Here is a 19,532-nt window from a genome sequence, read left to right as displayed (position 1 = left end):
TACAAAGTCAAGAAATCAGTTCAGTGACAGAATTTAAGTATCTTGGGGTTGTATTAGATCCTCAACTTAAATGTAATCTCCACATGAAGATTTCAAAAACAGTTTAAAAAAAATCTGAACTTCTTTAAGTTAGTCAGAAATTATATTCCTAACCAGACAACTCTACTGTACATGCACACTATGATCTTCTCCCATATCTCTTACTGTCTGCCCGTTTGGGCTCCAACAGCACCATCTACTATAAAACATATAAGTTCATTCTACAATGAAGTTCTGAAAATTAGAGATAAAAAAAACTATTTGGTGGCATCACTGTCTTATTTTTAAAAAACGAATGAGTTTTGAAAGCTTCGCTGATCTTTGCTTCATCAAATGACTCTTTAAATGCCTCAGTAAATCAAGGTATAATGTTTTCAGTTCTGTTTTTATTGGTGTTGTTGGTCCTCTTTGTCTACTTTCACTGAAAAGCCCAACCAGGGAGAGGAGTTCAAAATGAGCTTAATGCCATACACTCTGTATGCAATACATCAGATGTTTGCTATGTTAATTGCATGCAAATAAAACAAAAGTTTTTCATACAAACACATCAAACTCACTTCACCCCTCACTTTAACCCACATAGGGTCAGAGCTCATAGCTACCATGTTTGGAGTGAGGCCATATAATCACATTTCGTTACATGGAGCTGGTGATCATATTCAAGCTGGGCATCCATTCATTCCACAGTATCTCTTTTTATTTTCTGTTTTCTTCTCGTGGCTCCCTGGAACTGTGATTCCAAATTGGGTTCTATCAGTGTATGCTACAGAGAGTACAGTAACTTCTAAATAGTTGTCTGATAAGATGTGGTCTGGAGTACATAGTCACGGATTTATCTTCAAGAATAGCTGTACTAATGGTTCTGCTGTAAGTGAGTGGCAAAGTACCTGTAATGCAGAGTTGAAAACCAGGGGTATAATCATCAAATTTGCAACATGCAAGGTGCAATTAGCAACTCGCGCTGGTTTTCTCTTGTGCTAATTCTGGTATTTTTAGCTCATCAAACAAAACAACATCCTTATTATCTATGCATTGTAGCGTAACCACTAAAGTAGTTACGTTTGCACTTGTTAAGAAAGGGCCACCATCCTCAGTTTGTCTGAGGAAATCATTAAACAAAATCTCAAGGAGACTTGAAGTATCTGATCTGATATGGGTTCTGACAGGAGTTGTTTACCACAAAATGGGACCTGACTACAGGTGTTACAAATTTCATTGGTATGTGTTTTTCTGCTCAAGAAACTCTATGCTGTGTTGATTTCGGGGTCCACTGGCTAGCCAGAGATGACTTGTGGCCCTTCGGGACATGCAGAGTCGAGGACCTCCATTTGAGGGGAGTCTTGTTTTTGAGTGAATGTCTTCAAATATTAACCAGATGTTATAATTCTATCCTTTACCAGAGGATATAAAAGCAACCTGATTTCTTTGTTCAAGTGGGAGATTCATATTGGCTGGGGAAACTCTCCACAGGCAGACCATGGAGCCTGTTCAGATGCTGTCTTATTTGTGTAATAAATTATATTATAAAAGCAACAGTGTCAACGGACGTTTTCTTCAACATCTGCACATCTTTGAGGTCTAAGAGAAACTATGACAGACTGATTCAATTCAATTTCAATTAAATTTTATTTATATAGCCCCAATTACAGTCAAATTGTCTCGAGACGCTTTACAGAGCCCATATCCCTGACCCCCAGGGCAAGCCAAAAGGCGACAGTGGCAAGGAAAACACCCTTTTAACAGGGAAAAAACCTCAAGCAGAACCCAGCTCTTTAAAGAGGTAGAGAGGTAGAGATAGAGGGATAGAGGTAGAGGGTTACAGGTAGAGGGTTACAGTTGGTGGGAGAACAACACACATCTGAAGCATCCAACTCTGGAACCAGGGACACTCGGAGAAAGGACACGGGGAAACAGAGTGAGTGTAATGCAATAATGGTATATATAGTAAATACATAGGTAGATAGAGAAGGGCTCAGTGCATCCAGAGAGGTTCCCCAGCAGCCTAGGCCTATAGCAGCATAACTAGGGGCAAACTAAAGGGACGTCAAGAGGGGAAGTCAGTTGTGCAAATGAAAACACCAGATCACCCCGTCAGGGTCCCCCAGTCAGCCCTAACTATAAGCTTTGTCAAAAAGGAAGGTTTTAAGCCTGGTCTTAAAAATAGAGAGGGTGTCCGCCTCCCGAACCCAAACTGGGAGCTGGTTCCACAGGAGAGGCGCCTGATAACTGAAGGCTCTGCCTCCCATTCTACTTTTAGAGATTCTAGGAACAACAAGTAAGCCTGCAGTCTGAGAGCGAAGAGTTCTGCTAGGATAATATGGTACTATCAGGTCTTTAAGATATGATGGAGATTGGTTGTTAAGAGCTTTATATGTCAGAAGAAGGATTTTGAATTCTATTCTAGATTTAACAGGAAGCCAATGAAGAGAAACAAGTATAGGAGAAATATGATCTCTCTTGCTAACTCCCGTCAGTACTCTGGCTGCAGCATTTTGGATCAGCTGTAGATGTTTCAGAGAGCTATTGGGACAACCTGATAATAAGGAATTACAGTAGTCAAGCCTAGAAGTAACAAATGCATGGACTAGTTTTTCTGCATCACTCTGAGACAGGATGTTCCTGATTTTCACAATATTTCTCAGGTGGAAAAAGGAAATCCTACAGATTGAACTGATCCATACTGAACCATAACTGATTAAATGAGCCATTCGCAGTTTCACTGTACCGGCCGTGTGTACTTAGACTTGCATGGCTTAACCTTTGAGACAAGCATATGCTACTGGCAGGATCAACCAGGTAGCCCACAGATGATTAAAATGAAGTTGATCAGTCTAATATCTGAAAGTCTAGAATTCTGATTAAATTGACCTCAGTTCCCACACAAAGAAATGCACGAGACCGTGAATTGGTCTAAATGAAAAACATTATTAACTATTCTACCAAGACAATACAGGTGAGCTATATACAGTGAGAAATATAATGTGTGTGCGTGCGTGCGTGCGTGCGTGTGTGTGTGTTGAATCAGATTAACATATTAAAGGAGAAGGAGGATTATGGTGAAGGAGGATAGTTAGCGGAGGATCTAACAACATGAATCGGTAATTTGGGCTATGATCGATACGCTAAAGAGTGACTAAATTTAAATCATCAAGTTATTAATGACATCAACCCAAATCAGGAACAGATAGAGATTTTCCATTTTCCAGATTTTCAACGCATTTTCCTACGTTTGTGTAGCGCTGCTAAGGTTGGAGCCTCCGTGGCTGGAACGCAGTGGGAGGCCGGAAACTTCCTCACAACGCACTCAGGCTTTCTCTTCCCGAAGCGACGTCTGGTTGCTATGCAACGAGTTCTGCCGTTGGAGCTCTCAGCGCAGTCGGAGGTCAGCCAGCAGATGTCTGGTGTAGGCACGCAGGTGAAGAGCATCAAGTTGCCGGTGTGTCTTTCAGGGTTGATGAAAAATAACTTGTTTAACGGTGGATCTCGTTATGTTTTCAGTTGGCGTTAGCCAAGTAATATAAAAAGAAAATGGTGGAAACTGAGAGCGGAGACGCGGTGAAATTTAGAAAAAGGAAGAATTTATTTCTATTATTTCTTCTTGGAAAGCAGATTAAAACATATAAGCTCAGGCTTGTAATGAAGGTCAGCAGTGTCTAAATATGTTGCAAAAATAAAAAGGCGACAAAAACGGGCTAAAGAAAAGAATACCGAGATGAAGTAAAATTTCAGAGGACGAAAACATTGATGAAAAAGTTAAAGAAAAGACGTGTCTAAGCAAGGAAAGAACGGAGATGAGGCGTCAGAGCGGCTGCAAAAAAGAAGCGTTCAGGACGAGAGGAAGACTAGAGCAAGGAAGGGAAAAGAAGAGAAGGAACTATGAAAGTCATTGTCTGGCCTTTTATCATGGAAGATATCTTTGGGCGTGGAAAGGAATTTCCTGTGACTTTTGGTAATCTGATTACTTTCTCTTTGTTCTCAGATGGAGGGAAAACGGCATTTGTAAAACTGAATTAAAACATATATTATACTCGCAAACACGATCTGTCCGTCTCTCACCATGATCCATCAATAGAACATAAGCAAAAATCAAGATTATACATTTTAGCAAATACGTGAGTTACCTTATACTACAAGCTATATATCAACGTACAAATGGGCTTTAGATATTAACAACATATGTTATTGTGAGGATATGTGTTACATTTCATGTGTACGGTTATGAATGACACCAACTTCACATTTTACACTCTTAATTGATGATGATACACTGGTTATTAAGGGTTTTATCCCGACATTGCCATGTCCTCAGATGTCGCTAGGTGGCACTGTGGGTCCATGGAAGAAATATGATTATTTCATTAAAATCTTAACTTCATCCCCATTTCACCTACAGATGTGAATTTTGGATATGTGATAAAGGAACTCCTTACTGTGATTTCGGTATGCATGAAAACATAGAACAGATATCAGAAAGCAGTTATTGAGTCCATGTATGTTTCAGTGTAAAGATGTGGGTCTCAAACCCGGCTCTTCACAGGTATGTGGCAGAAGTTTTATGGCTTGTCTTATCAGATCTCCTCCTTGCAGAGGAGGCTGGGGTGCTTACATTCCTAAGAAAAGGGGGGTTGAACATGAATGAAAGTATTGATCGAGAACATTCACTGTTGCATGAGAGTCACTGTGTCTTTTAAGTTGTGTTCTTCCAGGATGTTAATGTCTTGTATGAAGCCTCATCCCTCCACAGGAGGTCTGAGATTCACTCTTCTGTATGCAAAAGAGATGAATGTAACGCAGTTTTCTCCAGAGAACTGTGAATGGTGAGGGGAAATCACAGCGGTCCTGCCGTAATTCACCTGCCACACTTAATAGAGTTTCTTTCCTGCGAACTAGAACGTTTCCCGTCCTGTGCAGCGTCCAAGATGGCAGCTTTATGTGGCTTTGGGTCCACCCTAAATACAAAGGATTTGTTATTTGGTTTGGCCTCTGCCTTGGCATTCCGAAGAAGCCAAGCCATGTCTGCTACAGCATGAAGATTTGAGAGGACGTGTTAATCTAGCTGCAATTTGTGAGTGACAGTCACTCATGAAACAGATTTCTGGCACTGTTTATAATGTATAAGTCCTCCTGGCAATCGCTTTTTTTTCTCACAAAAGTGCACTGTCACAGTCCACCTGAGGTTCAACATCAGCTGACAGAAGACCTGCAAGGATCATACGAAAATATGACCATATGATCATATGAAAATAATCACAAAGAGAATAGTGTTCATTTTCCATCAGCTTGTCTGGTCGCTCCAGGTGGGACATATGTTGTGTTTTTCATTCTTGTTTCAGTAGCTATGCAGCAAATACAAAACATCTAGCAGTTACTAGTCTCACCAGAGACTAGGATGGGCCTTCTGTCACGGTGCTGAGTCAGTGCTGCATATGGGTCTGACTGCACCTCAGTATTATTCTACTATAGAGGGGAAAACACTGAATTGTTTGTATTTCTTTAAACCAATTCACTAAATCTTCAGCAAAACCTACACTACTGTTCAAAATTTTGGGCTCACCCAGACAATTTCATGTTTTCCATGAAAACTCACACTTTTATTCATGTGCTAACATAATTGTACATGGGTTTTCTAATCATCAATTTCAACATGATTAGCTAACACAATGTACCATTAGAACACAGGAGTGACGGTTGCTGGAAATGGGCCTCTGTACCTCTACGTAGATATTCCATTAAAAATCAGCTGTTTCCATCTAGAATAGTCATTTACCACATTGACAATTCCTAGACTGGATTTCTGATTCATTTAATGTTATCTTCGTTGAAAAAACAGCTTTTCTTTAAAAAATATCCAATCCATCCAATCCAACTTTATTTCTAAATCACTTTAAAACAACACTGTCAACCAAAGTGCTGTACACATTAAATAATAGAATAAAAAAAAATATTTATTTATTTATTTATTTTTTTTTAATAAAAAATAAGGTAATTTCTAAGTTATTTTGTTGTTTTTATAACAATGACAATAAAGACCCTTTTTTTGTTTAACCTCAAATTTGTGAACGGTAGTGTACATGTACAATACTGGTGTCACATACTAATCTGTAGTTTTACTTTAGACACACTGAAAGCATCACTGTTCTTGTGGCTTCATAACTGCTGGGAAAAATGTAGTTTGTGTGGATGCTGCCTCACTACTTGCTCAATCAAAGGGCTGCATTTCTAAGAAAACAAAAATTAAGAGACGTACAACCTGTAGTTCTCAGTTATTGGTCCTCATTCATTCATTTAATGGTATCTTCATTGAAAAAAGTTTTTCTTTCAAAAACAAGAACATTTCTAAGTGACCCCAAACTTTTGAATGGTAGTGTAAATATTTCAACAATGTTTAATTACTGCTAAGAGGTTTTTGCCCTTGTTTCTCGTAGTAAATGGATTAGACAGCACAGAGAGGACAAAGCATCTGAAATGGCTTGACTTATATCAACCGTCTACATGTGGTGAGTCAGACTAGTAGTTACCAGCTTTAAATATTTAGCAACTAAACCTCACAATTTTGTATTGTAATTAGCTTTACTTTGCTGCAGACATACACTGTAAAACCCGGTGAGTTAGTTGAACTCAAATGGTTTTAGGAAACCGATTGCCTTGAACCAGTTAAGTTTATTAACTCAACTAAAATATTTTTGTAACTTAAAGTATTTAAGTATACATAACTCAAGTATTTACTATAAGGTCACTTGAATAAATAAAGTTAATATCACCTATTCCATTAAGTCAGCTGAACTTAAAGCTACTAAGTACTTACAATCATATGCAGCATTTATCTAAACTCATTTAGAGTGTGAAAATGTAAATTAATTATGGAAATTAAGGAAATTATTTGAACCAAGCAAATGTAACTATACAAGTTGAATTCACTCAATTTGTGTCCACTGAAGCAAATCACTACATTCTAGTTGTGACAACTTCTAGTTACTCGATTCATTTGAGGAAACCGATTGCCTTGAACCATTTAAGTTGTATTAACACAATACAAACAATGCACATCTGGCACAGCTTAAACAGTTTATTTAACTGAATGCATATTCCACTCCACTTTTTCTTCACATTCAAAAATTCAATAACAATAACATACAAATTCAGACTTAATTTCCATTTCAAAAAATGCCTGCTTTATCTCCAAAATAATGACAGTATGTAGCACTCAACTTATTGTGCCAAGAGTCACACAATACGTTTTCAAAAAAAAATCAAGCAGCACTGTCTCTTTCCAGAGATCATGACCTGGTTACACAAAATAATCTCCAGACCTTGTTGCGAGCAGTTTAATGTAGAAACGATTTTCTTTTTGCAGTAATCTGTTGGAATTTAGAATCTACATGAAACTGCTCCCAACAAGGTCTGTGAAATACAAAAAGAATATACTGTAGATGTCTAAACAGCACTACAGGGATAAAAAACATATTTTAAAATTATTTGTAGCTGAACTGAACAAACTCCCCTCAACCCCCTTTAGTGGAGAAAAATGTTCACCTCCAAATACTTTTGTAAAAGCATACCAGATAACTTGTTTTCTGCTTTTTTGCAATAACTTCAGCCCTGCTCAAAACTACCAGTCAATAATTATCAAACATATTGGGTGGCTAGAGGATTTTTAACCAGTCCTCTATATTGACTTTGATGCATTATTTGTTTTTGTGTAGCATCACATCAAATTTACGACTAAATTTACTCTTGATTCATTAAGGACAAAAATGTCCCATTAAGTCCCACTATAATCTAAATTTTTGATCGCATAGCCATTACAATAAAGTCAGTCAATATTTTAGCTAATTCGTCATATATCCAAGCAACATGTAATCAAACAAACAAAACAAGCCAAAACTTTTGAGATAAAACATGTCAGACTACTGACCTTCAACAACAAGGAGCATTGGCTCCAACTTACTCCAGCTCATTTCTCAAGGCCTGTAACTTAGGTTTGAGCTGCTTTCTTCCATCATCAAGTTTTAAGAGGACAACCTGGATGAACTCAAAGAAGCCACTTAGCTTCTCTGGGTAGCTCAAATTGAGAGCATAGATCAGTCCAAAAAGAATCACCAGAGAATCTGGCCAAGATTTGTGAGACATTACAACCTGATCCTCGAGAATGATGGACACATGGTGAGTTTCAAAAGGAACACCTGCAGGCACCTCCTCTTTATCCACTTCTGCCACCAGAGCCACTGCTCCCTCCTGAACTGCCCCAAAGTCCTCCTGAAAAGGGAATACATGTACATTATGTGTGAGTGCAAGTGTGCAAATCATCAAGCTAGTACAAGGACTTTTACAGGTAAGTAAAGCAATATCCAAAAAGTGATGTATTACTGTGGGCAGGTTAACCATCAAGAAGAAGAAAAACTCAGTTCAGAATATTGTCTCTGCTTTAATTTGGGACGCTTCCAACAGGAAATTGAAACATTAATTTAATCTCACAGAAAACAGGAGTTGCTAGTGTACTGCTGCCTCCTGGTAAATTTGTTTGTTTAACTGAGTGACTGTGGTAAATCCACACTAACCATAAGAACACCAAAGCTAGTAACACAAACCAACCCTCAATCAACATGGCAGTAGACCAGTCAGTCCCATTTTCTGTATAGTAAAACTAGAGTTGATTTGGAAAGTAATTTTTGCTTTATACAATGGTGGTTTTTGGTCTGATATAAAATTAATTAAATTAAATATACTCTTTGAATGACAGTGAATTTGTTGTAGGTGTTTAAAGTAAGTTTGCAACTGAACCTGTCCACAGCAATACATTGCTTACCATCTAATAACGATGCTCCTGCTGCTGCTAGAGGCAGCAACAAGTAGAGATACAGTAGAAAGCGATCAAACTTTTCTACTTAAAAAATAAACTTAGATGAGGATATTGATCAATGGATGGGAGAACTGGAGAAAACAAAATACCTTGCAAGTCTTGAAGATCTCTGAGAAGTCCTCCTTTAAGTACAGTGGAAGGCCAGCCAGGGCTGCTATTCTAGCTGCAGTGATGTTGCTCTTGTCCTGTTGTCCAAAGGCATGCAGAGGAGGATGTTACGGTCTGCTATTCACATTGAACATCAATGTCATGCATTGCACATAGTTTTACCTGTTCTTCATATCCCATCAGGAGTTGTTCCATCTTCTCACCAAAATTTCCAGTCCTTCTCTTTTTGTAAAGCTTCAACAGCTGAGGTGTACATTTGTCAATTGCAGCAAAAAAGGAATATGGTAGATTTTGATTGGCAATCCTGTTGAATTCACTGTAGACCTGCATGAAAAACAAAAGCACAATACAAGACATTTTAACAGAAATAGACATACCATATTAAATAACACAAGCTCTTTTTTCAAGTCATGTATGATAAATCATAACTTGACAATCAGTGTCTCGTCAAAATGTATGCGTTTTTACTCACTTGGGATTCACAGAAGAGTGCAGGCCATCTTTCTTTTATTTCAGCAATGGGAGGAGCCGATTTCACTACTTCTTCCCGTCTGAGTGCAAAGGTGTGCTGCATATGGAGATAGATGAGAATCATGTCTCTTTCTGGCGATGTCTTCTTGAACATGCTCCACCATCTCAAGCCTCATGGTCTCCAGTGTGTCTTAGATTCTCCAGCGGGATAATTGGGAAGGAAGCTGACTTCCCCTCTTTTAGGTCTTTTGATGTTGGCTCTGGATGATGCACCCTCAGGATTGGTCCTGCTGCGTTTTCCTGCATTCACAGCCACATCCTTTATGCCAGCTCTGCTCAACTTTGTCCTGTAGTTGCCCATTTTGAAGTGCAAGCTATTCTTCCAACCCTCAAACCCTGTTTCGGAACCATTCTCTTTCAGACAGGGGTGTTTGCTCACTAGAGCCTTTGCAGCCTTGCCAGTCTGTTTACTACTAGGATATGCTTTATGCTTATATATATTTCAGCAGCCATTACATCTAGTATGTTGTGTTTTTGATCCCTGGACAACCTGAGTGTTTTCCCCTCTTTCACAAATGTACAGTTGCCCTCTCTCAGTGCATACTCAACCTCATATGAAAATGTTGGAACAACAAATGTCTCTGGCCATCGGCAAGCATGCTCTGGTGAGTCTGTGTTGTCAGAGAGTATTATTGTGTCATCTGTGCTGGTTGAACTCAGATCTGACTGAATAAGTCTGACTACCTTAACAGTTGCCCTGGACGGTAGGTCTTCTATGTTAACTAAATTGCACAGGGCATTGTCAAACTCAGGGTCTTGAAATTGAAGGCGAAAGTCATAGGACAAGTTCAGCTTAGTTTTAACCTCATATATGAGAGCATTTACAGATTCAGGGCGAGAGGGCAAAATGAGCCTTTCTGCATTTATGTCATCTAGGACGACCCTTAATTTCAAGACATCAGTTGCTTCCATTTACACAGTTAGGGAGACCTGGAACATAAAGCACAAAGAACAACTTAAAGGCATTGTTGCTCATATCATCACTAAACACACATGTTGTACATTTCATAGTAATTTTCAAGTTTCTAAGATGTGCAAATTTACCATGGAGGCACTGCACGCAGAAGGCAGACAACATTTTTGGAAATGTCTATATGCAAAGCTAACAGCAAAAGTAGATTACTTTAGCTTATTATTAGACTGGAAATCATAGACCAGGAACTGTCCGAAGGTTAAACAAAAAATCAGTCTACCAGCACCTTTTAAGATCACAGATTTACACATCTTTTTTCTTTTGAATCCACAAAATCTTTACAGTAAACTGAGCAGTCGTGACGTTACAGGTGTTACGTGCTCAAGTATTTCTTGGCAAGACTCAGTAACTTCCTTGAGTACTGTTATCATAGACTCCAGGAAAGCAGTGCTCCCAGCTAAGAAGCTACCCAGCACATAAATAGCCTTAAAGCCAATGTTATTTTCACACTACAAGTTTTGCACAGATTAAATCATCAAGTAATACATGTTCAGAACAGTTGGTAAACAGAATTTTGTACCTTTGGACAGAATCAAGATTGTCGTTTCCCCATTTTCATTTTTATTCTAAGCTGAACTGACAAGCTGCTGCCTGTATTTAATTTAGTATACATCACGGTTTACATACTGCAAGGTGCAGACAGTTCTTAAGCACCCCTCGGGTCTTTAGGAAAAAGACTGAGGATGGCTGCTGCTCTTTTACTCGGACACTGGAATGAAATGTTTAGTTGTAAGAATTAGCTTGCCTGAAACTTTATAAGCAAACTGGGGACTCTGATCAGTTAGTTGAGACACAGATTTCATAGTATGGCTTGAATGAGCTCTAAGCTCATATGACCGCAAATGCTCAATATACCAGGTTTCATAGTTTTTCAACAGAAAGCTGATGTCATCTCTGATAATTAATATGTTTCTGATCTCTTTAAACTCAGGCAAGGCAGCATGTGCCCCAGTGCAAACAAACATGCCAGCCACAAAAATTGTGCCTTCAATGGTTACCTGTTTTGTGCTGTACACACTGTTGCTGTCTGTGATGCGCAATATTAATGCATGTGTATCAGCGGGCATTGAGTCAACATAGACAGATTCCACTTTTGAGGTCTGTATTGGGGGCTTGAAAAATCTTGGCGATGACAAATAGAATGCCATCATGTTTTGGTGTCTCTCTGCTACTGTTTTCAACACATTTTTGTAGTTACGGACAATCTTCTTGAAAACTTTGTGCTTCCCCTCAAATCTCATTGTCCACAGATGCAGCAGGGGACCAAAGCATTTTATGAGATGAGGGTAATGCTCAATGTAATGATGTTTTGGCCGTAATTGTAAGCTGGGGAAGACTTCCTGAAGCAGCTGCCTGTGATCTGAAATTTTAACGGCCATGTACTGAATGGTCTCATCAGTGAATGTGTGAGACACAGCAAGCTCAATTATATCTTTTAAATCCATGAGCACCTCCCAAAATTTGTCCCCTTCTGGCACTCGGGAACCAATAAGAACCGGCAGCAGTCTGATCAGAGTGTGGTTCTCGTGCCCATTCCCACCAATTGTTCTTCGACTGGCAAAGTTTTGTGGAATTGGGTGAGGGCGGTCAACCTTATCAGAATGTTGATAAGGAAAGGATAGTATTGTCCTATTCAGCTCTTCCAAAGTGAAATATTTCTTTGTAATCATACCTTTCAAACAGAGTGCCAACTCAAAAGGAACCACACCTTCAAACAAGTCATGCAAAACATCAGGTGGAAATCCTGTGACTGGATGGAAATACAAAAGATGGTCAGAGAGAACGCAACTGTGTTTTACACCACAACACTCTCCATTTTCATTGTTCTCTGCTTCTTGAACAAAGTAATCATGCAAATCCTTTGTTCTTATTTCAAACCTTCCAGAGACTGCATCTGATGTTTGCATTTCTGTCTGGGTGGCAAGGCAAAATCTGCAGAAATATGTGGACCTGAAACACTCATTGAAACCAGCTAGCCCGTGGGCAGCAAGGTTATCAGACACAACAGAGTAGACAGTGCCTTTAAGACAGTCACCAAAGGCTTCAATGTAGACACCCACTTCTTCAAGAGTTTTTAGGTCACTCAACAAAGGTGCAAAGATTTTTGCATACCCAAACTGGCGTACATCATTTGTATTGCACAGAAGAGCCAACTGAGTCGAGTGGAGGGCGGAGCGGCACTTTATTGGTAGGTTAGCTAATTTCCAATTAACCGCACAGATTTTGTGTATTTTTTTTGACGTTCCTAGTGGATTTGCAATTTCAAAATCATCAACAGAGAATTACTGATAATTTCTGGCCCTCAGCTGAGAGAAGTGGATTTCCCTGGTAGTAAGAGCCATCGCAGTGTGACAAATACTGTCCAGGCAGCTGTGGCAGTTTTTTTTGGACTTTCTCCAGTACATCTTTTTTTTTCAACAACTGCTGTAAAGATGTGAGAATAGGTACATACATAAATGTACGTTCTGATGACTCAATAAGATACTCTACTGGTTTAACAAATGGAAAGTTCTCTTCAAAATATGATTTTCTTCTCTTAGCTGTTGACAGGGGTCCTTCAGATGTAACTGATTTATGCAAAACATTACTATCTGAGACACTCTGGACAACCTCATTCACAAGCGCGTCAGTGACTGTACAGCCATGTTTTTCCAGTATCTTGATTATAGATTGTCTGACAACAGGTTCTGAGAGTGAAAACAACTGATCAATATGCTCAATGATCTCCTGTGTTGCTCTCTGTGAAACATGGAGAATGGTTTGCATTTTCAAGAAAAATGCAGCAAGATTATGCTGTAACTGCTCTTCTAGTCCCTCAGTGCTACTGCTTCCTATTGGGTCAGTTTGATTTTCATCTGCAAACTGTATTGGATCAGGTTCAATCTCACTATCCTGGGGTATATTTGTTACACTTTGCACTACAACTGCTACATCATAGTCTGACGTATTTTGATGCTCTCTGCATTTGTGTGCATTATACGTAGAGTACACGTTTGTCATAAACTTGCAGGCCCTGAACGGACATGGCACCATTTCCTTCCGTCTTAAATGCCCTCTTAAATGAACAAACATGTCCCTCTCAACAAATGGCTGCTTAAACTCACACACAGGGCAATGAAAGGCCCAATCAAATGTCAAATCATGACTCTGTCCACTGACCATTCTGTCCTCAGAATGTACTCTTGACAAATGTACCTTTAGTGAATTAAAAGTACTAAATGTACACTTACATCTGTTGTAAAGGCATGGCAAAGGTGAAACTGTGGAATACTGGCCATGATAGAGTCGATAATGTCTCAATAACTGTATTTTTACAGCACTGGAATAAGCACACAGTTTACATGTCCACATGATTTGTCCCCTTTGAAAACGGCTGACATTAGATTTAATCGTTTGTCAAAGCCTAAAGCAGTTTGTTATGAATATCTGTTTAACTCATGGATTGAATTTACTATCACTCTTACCTTTAATCCCGGAGAACAATGTGGCTGAAAGCGCCAAGTGGGCTGTGGCTTCTCCAATCAAATACCTTGACGTTCGTTAACTGAAAGAGAATAGAACACGTGACTCAAATTTGAATTGTCTAGAAGTGTTTGCTACCCAGCTAATGAAATAACAAGTAAGGAATATAACATTTAACTGAGGTTTTTTTAGTTTCTGCTTTACTCCATCTGACAAGTCCAACAATAACTCTGAACCGTGAAATGGAAGCACTTCAAGCTAACATCGTCTGCTCCACATGCAGCGAGCAAGGTTCTGCCTTCAAAGTGTGTTCTATAAACCAGTTCAAACAGCACAACGCAGTAACAAAATAACAGGAGCAGCTTACCTGGAACAACAAAACGTAGGGTCCCCGTGTCCTGAGTGAGGAAAATAAATCTGTTGCACCACATTCACCATCGGACACCCTGTTAGAGCCCTTTCTGTATATTGCAACCAGCAAATAACCCGCACTGCTCACAGGATCCTACATGACCCCTCACCAGCGGTGTGCACAGACATTTTGGGGGGGCAGGTGCTCAGTGGAAAAAAAGGGCACCACTGGCTGCCTTAATATAACAGTGTGAGATCTGAAAAATAAAAAAAAACAGGAACACATTTTCTGTAACGGCATTAATTTTAACATCTTAATAATAACACACAAAGGGTCAATAAAAGTCAGAGTTTTAATAATAGCCTATCAATATAAATACAAAATTACTGCAAGTGTTGTAATGTAGAAGTAACTCATGGTTTATACAAAATAATATATTTTGCTAATACAGCCTATTGCCTGATTTAGTTCCATCAAATCACTTTGTGTTGACAAAATAAATCAGGAACAGCTTTTAAGATATCTCAATAAAATTAGAGGAAAAGGCCCTAAACAGTTAGCATGACTGATGTTGACTCTGATCTTTCTTCTTCATGATCATGATCTGTCTCTTCATCCTCCTTAGATGTTTTTTTTTTGTCTGCATTTGTTCTCATTGTTTAACTCCACAAAAGAGGTGTCAACAATGTATGAGATTGATGCATATTTTAGTCTTGCAGCCAAACATTTTAATATTTAGTGCATGTGTGTGACCATCACTGGCCCTCCCTGAAAGCTAAGCAGATATTCTTTATTAGAATTCCCTATTATAAGCCAGGGAGGGCAGTGCTACACCTCAGTGATGTGTGGGGGAAACAAAGACTGGACAGGATGGACAAGACGAACAGGACGAACAGGGATAGAAATTAACAGGCGGTGCTATTGCAATTAAAGATTGTAAGGTGGTGTGTTATTCCCAACTACTAACTGTCCATCAATTAAAAAAAAAAAAAAATTGAAAAAAGAAAAGAAAACCAAACCAACACAAAAGAAAAAGAGATTCAGTAAATAAATAATTAAACAAACGGTACTGAGCACCATAATTGTGGATGTCTTGATAGTATAGAATATAATAGAATAGGCTAGAAGAGGATACTAGTGAAAGAGAGAATGAGTTTAGGGTAGAGACTCTGGAGAGATTCTCAGCACATTCTGGTGGGTCCCATCATTCGCTGACAATGGGACTCGGCAGTGGCTGGCGAGACCTGATCAAACATGCAAGTGTGAAGAACCCCGAAGCCCAGAACAGCAATCACGGCAAGGCAGGGCCAAGCCAACAGGGCACCCCTCCGTAGGAGCCACAGGGCGGCACCCCCAGAGAGCCACCGGGGCCACCATGAACGACGCGAACCCGGAGAACAAGAGGGAGCAGCTACCGACACCCCCAGCGCACCAAGACCGACCCAGGCAGCCCGGGGCACGAGGACCCACCCGCCACCCAAACCCCAACCCCGCCCACCCCAGTCCCCACCAAACCCCCCACCCCACCATAAATATTCACTTATAGTATACTGATCATATACTCTACCAATTCACCAAATAACATTGGTTGTGTGGTCATCATCGCTACGGTTGTCTATTTCCACTACCTATCCTTTACTTTTAGGTAACTCTTAACTTTTCTGCTTAAACCTGGTCAGATTCACCCAGTTCTTTAATTAAATAGTAATTTTAGCTTTTCACATGAAATCAGCTAATCTTTCCATGGATCTTCTGGCTACAGGCCAGTAATGAACCTATTCTGAGGCATTGTTCTGTAGTTTAATGAAACAAATGATTGATTTGCAAAATGTAAACAGTAACAACTAATTAGGGAAACAGTTTGTCTGCAACATGTAACAAAGGAAAACGATTGAAGTAAAACTAATGAAACAAGTAAAATAAAGTAAAACTAATGAAACAAATAAAAGGTAGAACTAATGAAATAAAACCTATGAAAATAAAAAACAAATTAAAATTAATGAAATAAAATAATGTAGGAAGTAAAACAGCAAAGTAAAACTTATGAAGTAAAACCATAGACTTTACAGTCTATGAGTAAAACTAATACAACCACAAAATAAAGTCAAAGTAATGAGGTAAAACTGATGTAACAAGTAAAATAAACTACGAAAGTATAAGTAACATATCACCTAATGTAACTAAATAAAAGTAATGTAAAAAGTAAAACAAAGTAAAATTAATAAAGTAAAACAAATGTAACAACAAAATAAAGTAAGACCATTGAAGTAAAACTAACTTTATGTCTAATGTGACAAAGTAAAACGAGGGAAGTAAAAGTAACTCAACAGCTGATGAAACAAAGTAAAAGTAATTAAAGTAATTAAAATATAGTGAAATAAAAAAAAAGTCAGTAGAGTCTGTCCTCCATAGAGGGATGAAAAGCAGGAAACAGACATCCAGGAAACAGAGGTCCAGGAAAGAGACTCCAGAAAACTCTGTCAGGAGTCAGATGGTTCATGAACATCAACTAGAAATACACTCATGACCTCCCAGACTTTGACTGAACGCACTTATTGAGGAAAACAGATTTGAAAAGAGATCTGAGATCTGATCACTGTTAAAACCAACCCTGGCCTCAAATAACAAACACTGATAAGGTCTGTATCAAGATTTTTGTCTATTTATTTATCGTTTGTTGTAATGAAAACTTGGACAGAATGTGACACAGAGCTCATCTGTCCTGTTCTGCATTTAAGGAACAGTTTTACAGTTAGATTCACAGCTTTATCCACTCTGCTGTCAGAGCAGATACATTCACTTTATCTATCTAAAGCCGATCCTACCTGATGCACCAGAGGCACCTAAGCTCCACCAAGATGACATTTTTTGGTCAGAGTTCTGAGTATGGTTTGACACAATGTGGATGAGGATCTTCAATTGAAAGCAAGTGCTTTTCTCCTTCAGTGTGTTCTTGTGTCTCTCAGTGCTGATGGTAAAATGACCATAATCCATCAGAGACCTCTCAAGACATCATAATGTCATTTGGAATTCGCTGTGTTGCATTTCAATCTTTTCACAACCTCACTGACATGCAAGTTAAAATATCTGAGTCCAGCTCCTGATAGTTATGAAAAATGTTTCCCTGTAAATATGATTTTACAACATTTACAGACTAATCATATTCAAAGCAGCACACACTCCCCAACAGTTGGCGTGTGTGTTCAGTTTTATTGTTTTTCACGCATACACTACTGTTCAAAAGTTTGGGGTCACTTAGAAATTTTCATATTTTTGTAAGAAAAGCATTTTTTTTTTCAATTAAGATAGCATTAAATAAATCAGAAGTACAGTCTAGACATTGTTAATGTGGTAAATGACTATTCTAGCTGAAACGGCGGATTTTTAATGGAATATGTACATACAGGTACAGAGGAACATTTCCAGTAACCATCACTCCTGTGTTCTAATGCTACATTGTGTTAGCTAATGGTGTTGAAAGGCTAATTGATGATTCAAAAACCCTTGTGCATTTATGTTAGCACATGAATAAAAGTGTGAGTTTTCATGGAAAACATGAAATTGTCTGGGTGACCCCAAACTTTTGAATGGTAGTGTATGTATGTGAACAGGGCTGCACAGTGGCGTAGTGGTTAGCACTTTCGCCTTGCAGCAAGAAGATCCCTGGTTCGCGTCCCGGCTTTCCCGGGATCTTTCTGCATGGAGTTTGCATGTTCTCCCTGTGCATGCGTGGGTTTTCTCCGGGTACTCCGGCTTCCTCCCACAGTCCAAAAATATGCTGAGGTTAATTGATTACTCTAAATTGCCCGTAGGTGTGAATGTGTGAGTGCTTGTTTGTCTGTATATGTAGCCCTGCGACAGACTGGCGATCTGTCTAGGGTGTCCCCTGCCTTCGCCCGAGTCAGCTGGGATAGGCTCCAGCTCCCCCCGCGACCCTAGTGAGGATTAAGCGGTGTATAGATAATGGATGGATGGATGGAAGTTTAAAATACCAACAGCTTTCCCACTTACCATGACAACTTATATATATCATTTCATATACAAAAATGTGTCATCAGAGTGACTTTACTTATCTTTTCCCTCAAAAAGTTTTGTATTTAAGCAATGCAGCTACTTCTGTACATTACATTTGTCCTAAGTAGCATGAGATTTCAACTAGTCAGGAGTACCATATGCCTAGATGCACCAGGGGCTGTAACAGCTGTAGCAGCTGTTGAAGGTCAAAGGTGACAGGTGGACACTTTGAGGTTCGTATGACTTTCTCATTGAATAGAAAAAGTTTTTTAATGTTAGATAATTAATAACTAGTTAGCTAGTAAATAGTTAGCTACATTATAACTAGCTAGCTACTAACTAATTAGCTTCATTATTATTGAAGCAAGCACATAGCCTACATTTTGCTAGCTATTTAGTTAGCTGAAATGAATGAAAAAATGAATTCCACTTTAGGTTATTGCACATGACAGTTTGCTAACTGTCATTAAGTGAGTGTGTGTGGTCTGTTGGAAGCCAATTATAAAGTCTGATACCAGCATGAAGGAAGGACCTGCAGTAACGCTCCTTCACACACCTGGAGTCATGCAGTCTGTCACTAAAGGAGCTGTCTAGTGCTGTCAGAATGTCATGCATGGGGTGGGAGACACTGTCCAGCAAGGATGCTAGCTTGGCTAACATCCTCATTTCTCCCACAACCTACACTGGATCCAGGGGGCTCCCCAGGACAGAGCAGTCCATCTTGATCAGCCGATCAAGTTTCCTTTTGTCAACAGCTGAGATGCTGCTGCCACAGCAGACCACTCCATAGAAGATGGCTGATGCCACCACAGAGTCATTAAAAGTCTTCAGGAGTTCCCCCTGCACCCCAAAACACCGAAGTCTCCTCAGTAGACAGAGTCTGCTTTGACCCCTCTTGTAGAGTGCTAGTGTGTCGTCTGACCAGTCCAGTTTATTGTTCAGGTGAACACCCAGGTACTTGTATGAGTCCACTCTCTCCATGTCCACACCCTGAATGTTCACCGATGGTGGGGGGGGGTGTGACTGTGCCTGTGAAAGTTCTCTACCAGTTCTTTGGTCTTTCCTGAGTTGGTCTGGAGGCAGTTCCACTGGTGGCAGTCCACAAAGTCCTGGTTAAGTCCTCTGTACACCCGATCATCATCATCTGAGATGAGACTGATGATCACAGAGTCATCAGAGAACTTCTACAGGTG

At 39.4% G+C, this 19,532-nt stretch overlaps 1 protein-coding gene across 3 annotated transcripts; it reads right to left on the bottom strand.

Moving 5' to 3' along the window:
* Positions 1-6,788: 6,788 nt before the first annotated feature.
* On the bottom strand, positions 6,789-14,455 carry LOC111576907 (uncharacterized). 3 transcript variants are annotated; one of them, XM_035954068.2, is made up of 6 exons: positions 14,341-14,455; positions 13,976-14,055; positions 9,480-10,468; positions 9,170-9,331; positions 8,989-9,084; positions 6,789-8,295 (listed from the first exon to the last, which is right to left on the bottom strand). In XM_035954068.2, the coding sequence occupies exons 3-6, from the start codon at positions 9,630-9,632 to the stop codon at positions 7,984-7,986; spliced, it is 723 nt and encodes a 240-aa protein (XP_035809961.2). In that variant the 5' UTR covers positions 9,633-10,468; positions 13,976-14,055; positions 14,341-14,455; the 3' UTR covers positions 6,789-7,983. The 3 variants fall into 3 exon arrangements, with proteins under 3 accessions (XP_035809961.2, XP_054864161.1, XP_023138642.3); XM_055008186.1 differs by having other exon boundaries at positions 13,976-14,383; XM_023282874.3 differs by lacking the exons at positions 13,976-14,055; positions 14,341-14,455 and having other exon boundaries at positions 9,480-10,823.
* Positions 14,456-19,532: the final 5,077 nt, after the last annotated feature.

The sequence above is a fragment of the Amphiprion ocellaris genome, chromosome 3, assembly GCF_022539595.1.
Source record: "Amphiprion ocellaris isolate individual 3 ecotype Okinawa chromosome 3, ASM2253959v1, whole genome shotgun sequence".
Taxonomy (NCBI): domain Eukaryota; kingdom Metazoa; phylum Chordata; class Actinopteri; family Pomacentridae; genus Amphiprion; species Amphiprion ocellaris.
The sequence above is the reverse complement of the archived record's forward strand: the minus strand, read 5'-3'. Positions and strand labels throughout refer to the sequence as shown.

Excerpts from the sequence above, each read along its gene's own strand:
- LOC111576907 (XM_035954068.2), bottom strand. The coding sequence starts at position 9,632 with ATGTTCAAGAAGACATCGCCAGAAAGAGACATGATTCTCATCTATCTC. Across the intron at positions 9,085-9,169 it reads TGATGGGATATGAAGAACAG|GACAAGAGCAACATCACTGC; the intron begins GTAAAACTATGT and ends TTTGGACAACAG. Across the intron at positions 8,296-8,988 it reads AGATCTTCAAGACTTGCAAG|GAGGACTTTGGGGCAGTTCA; the intron begins GTATTTTGTTTT and ends TTCCCTTTTCAG.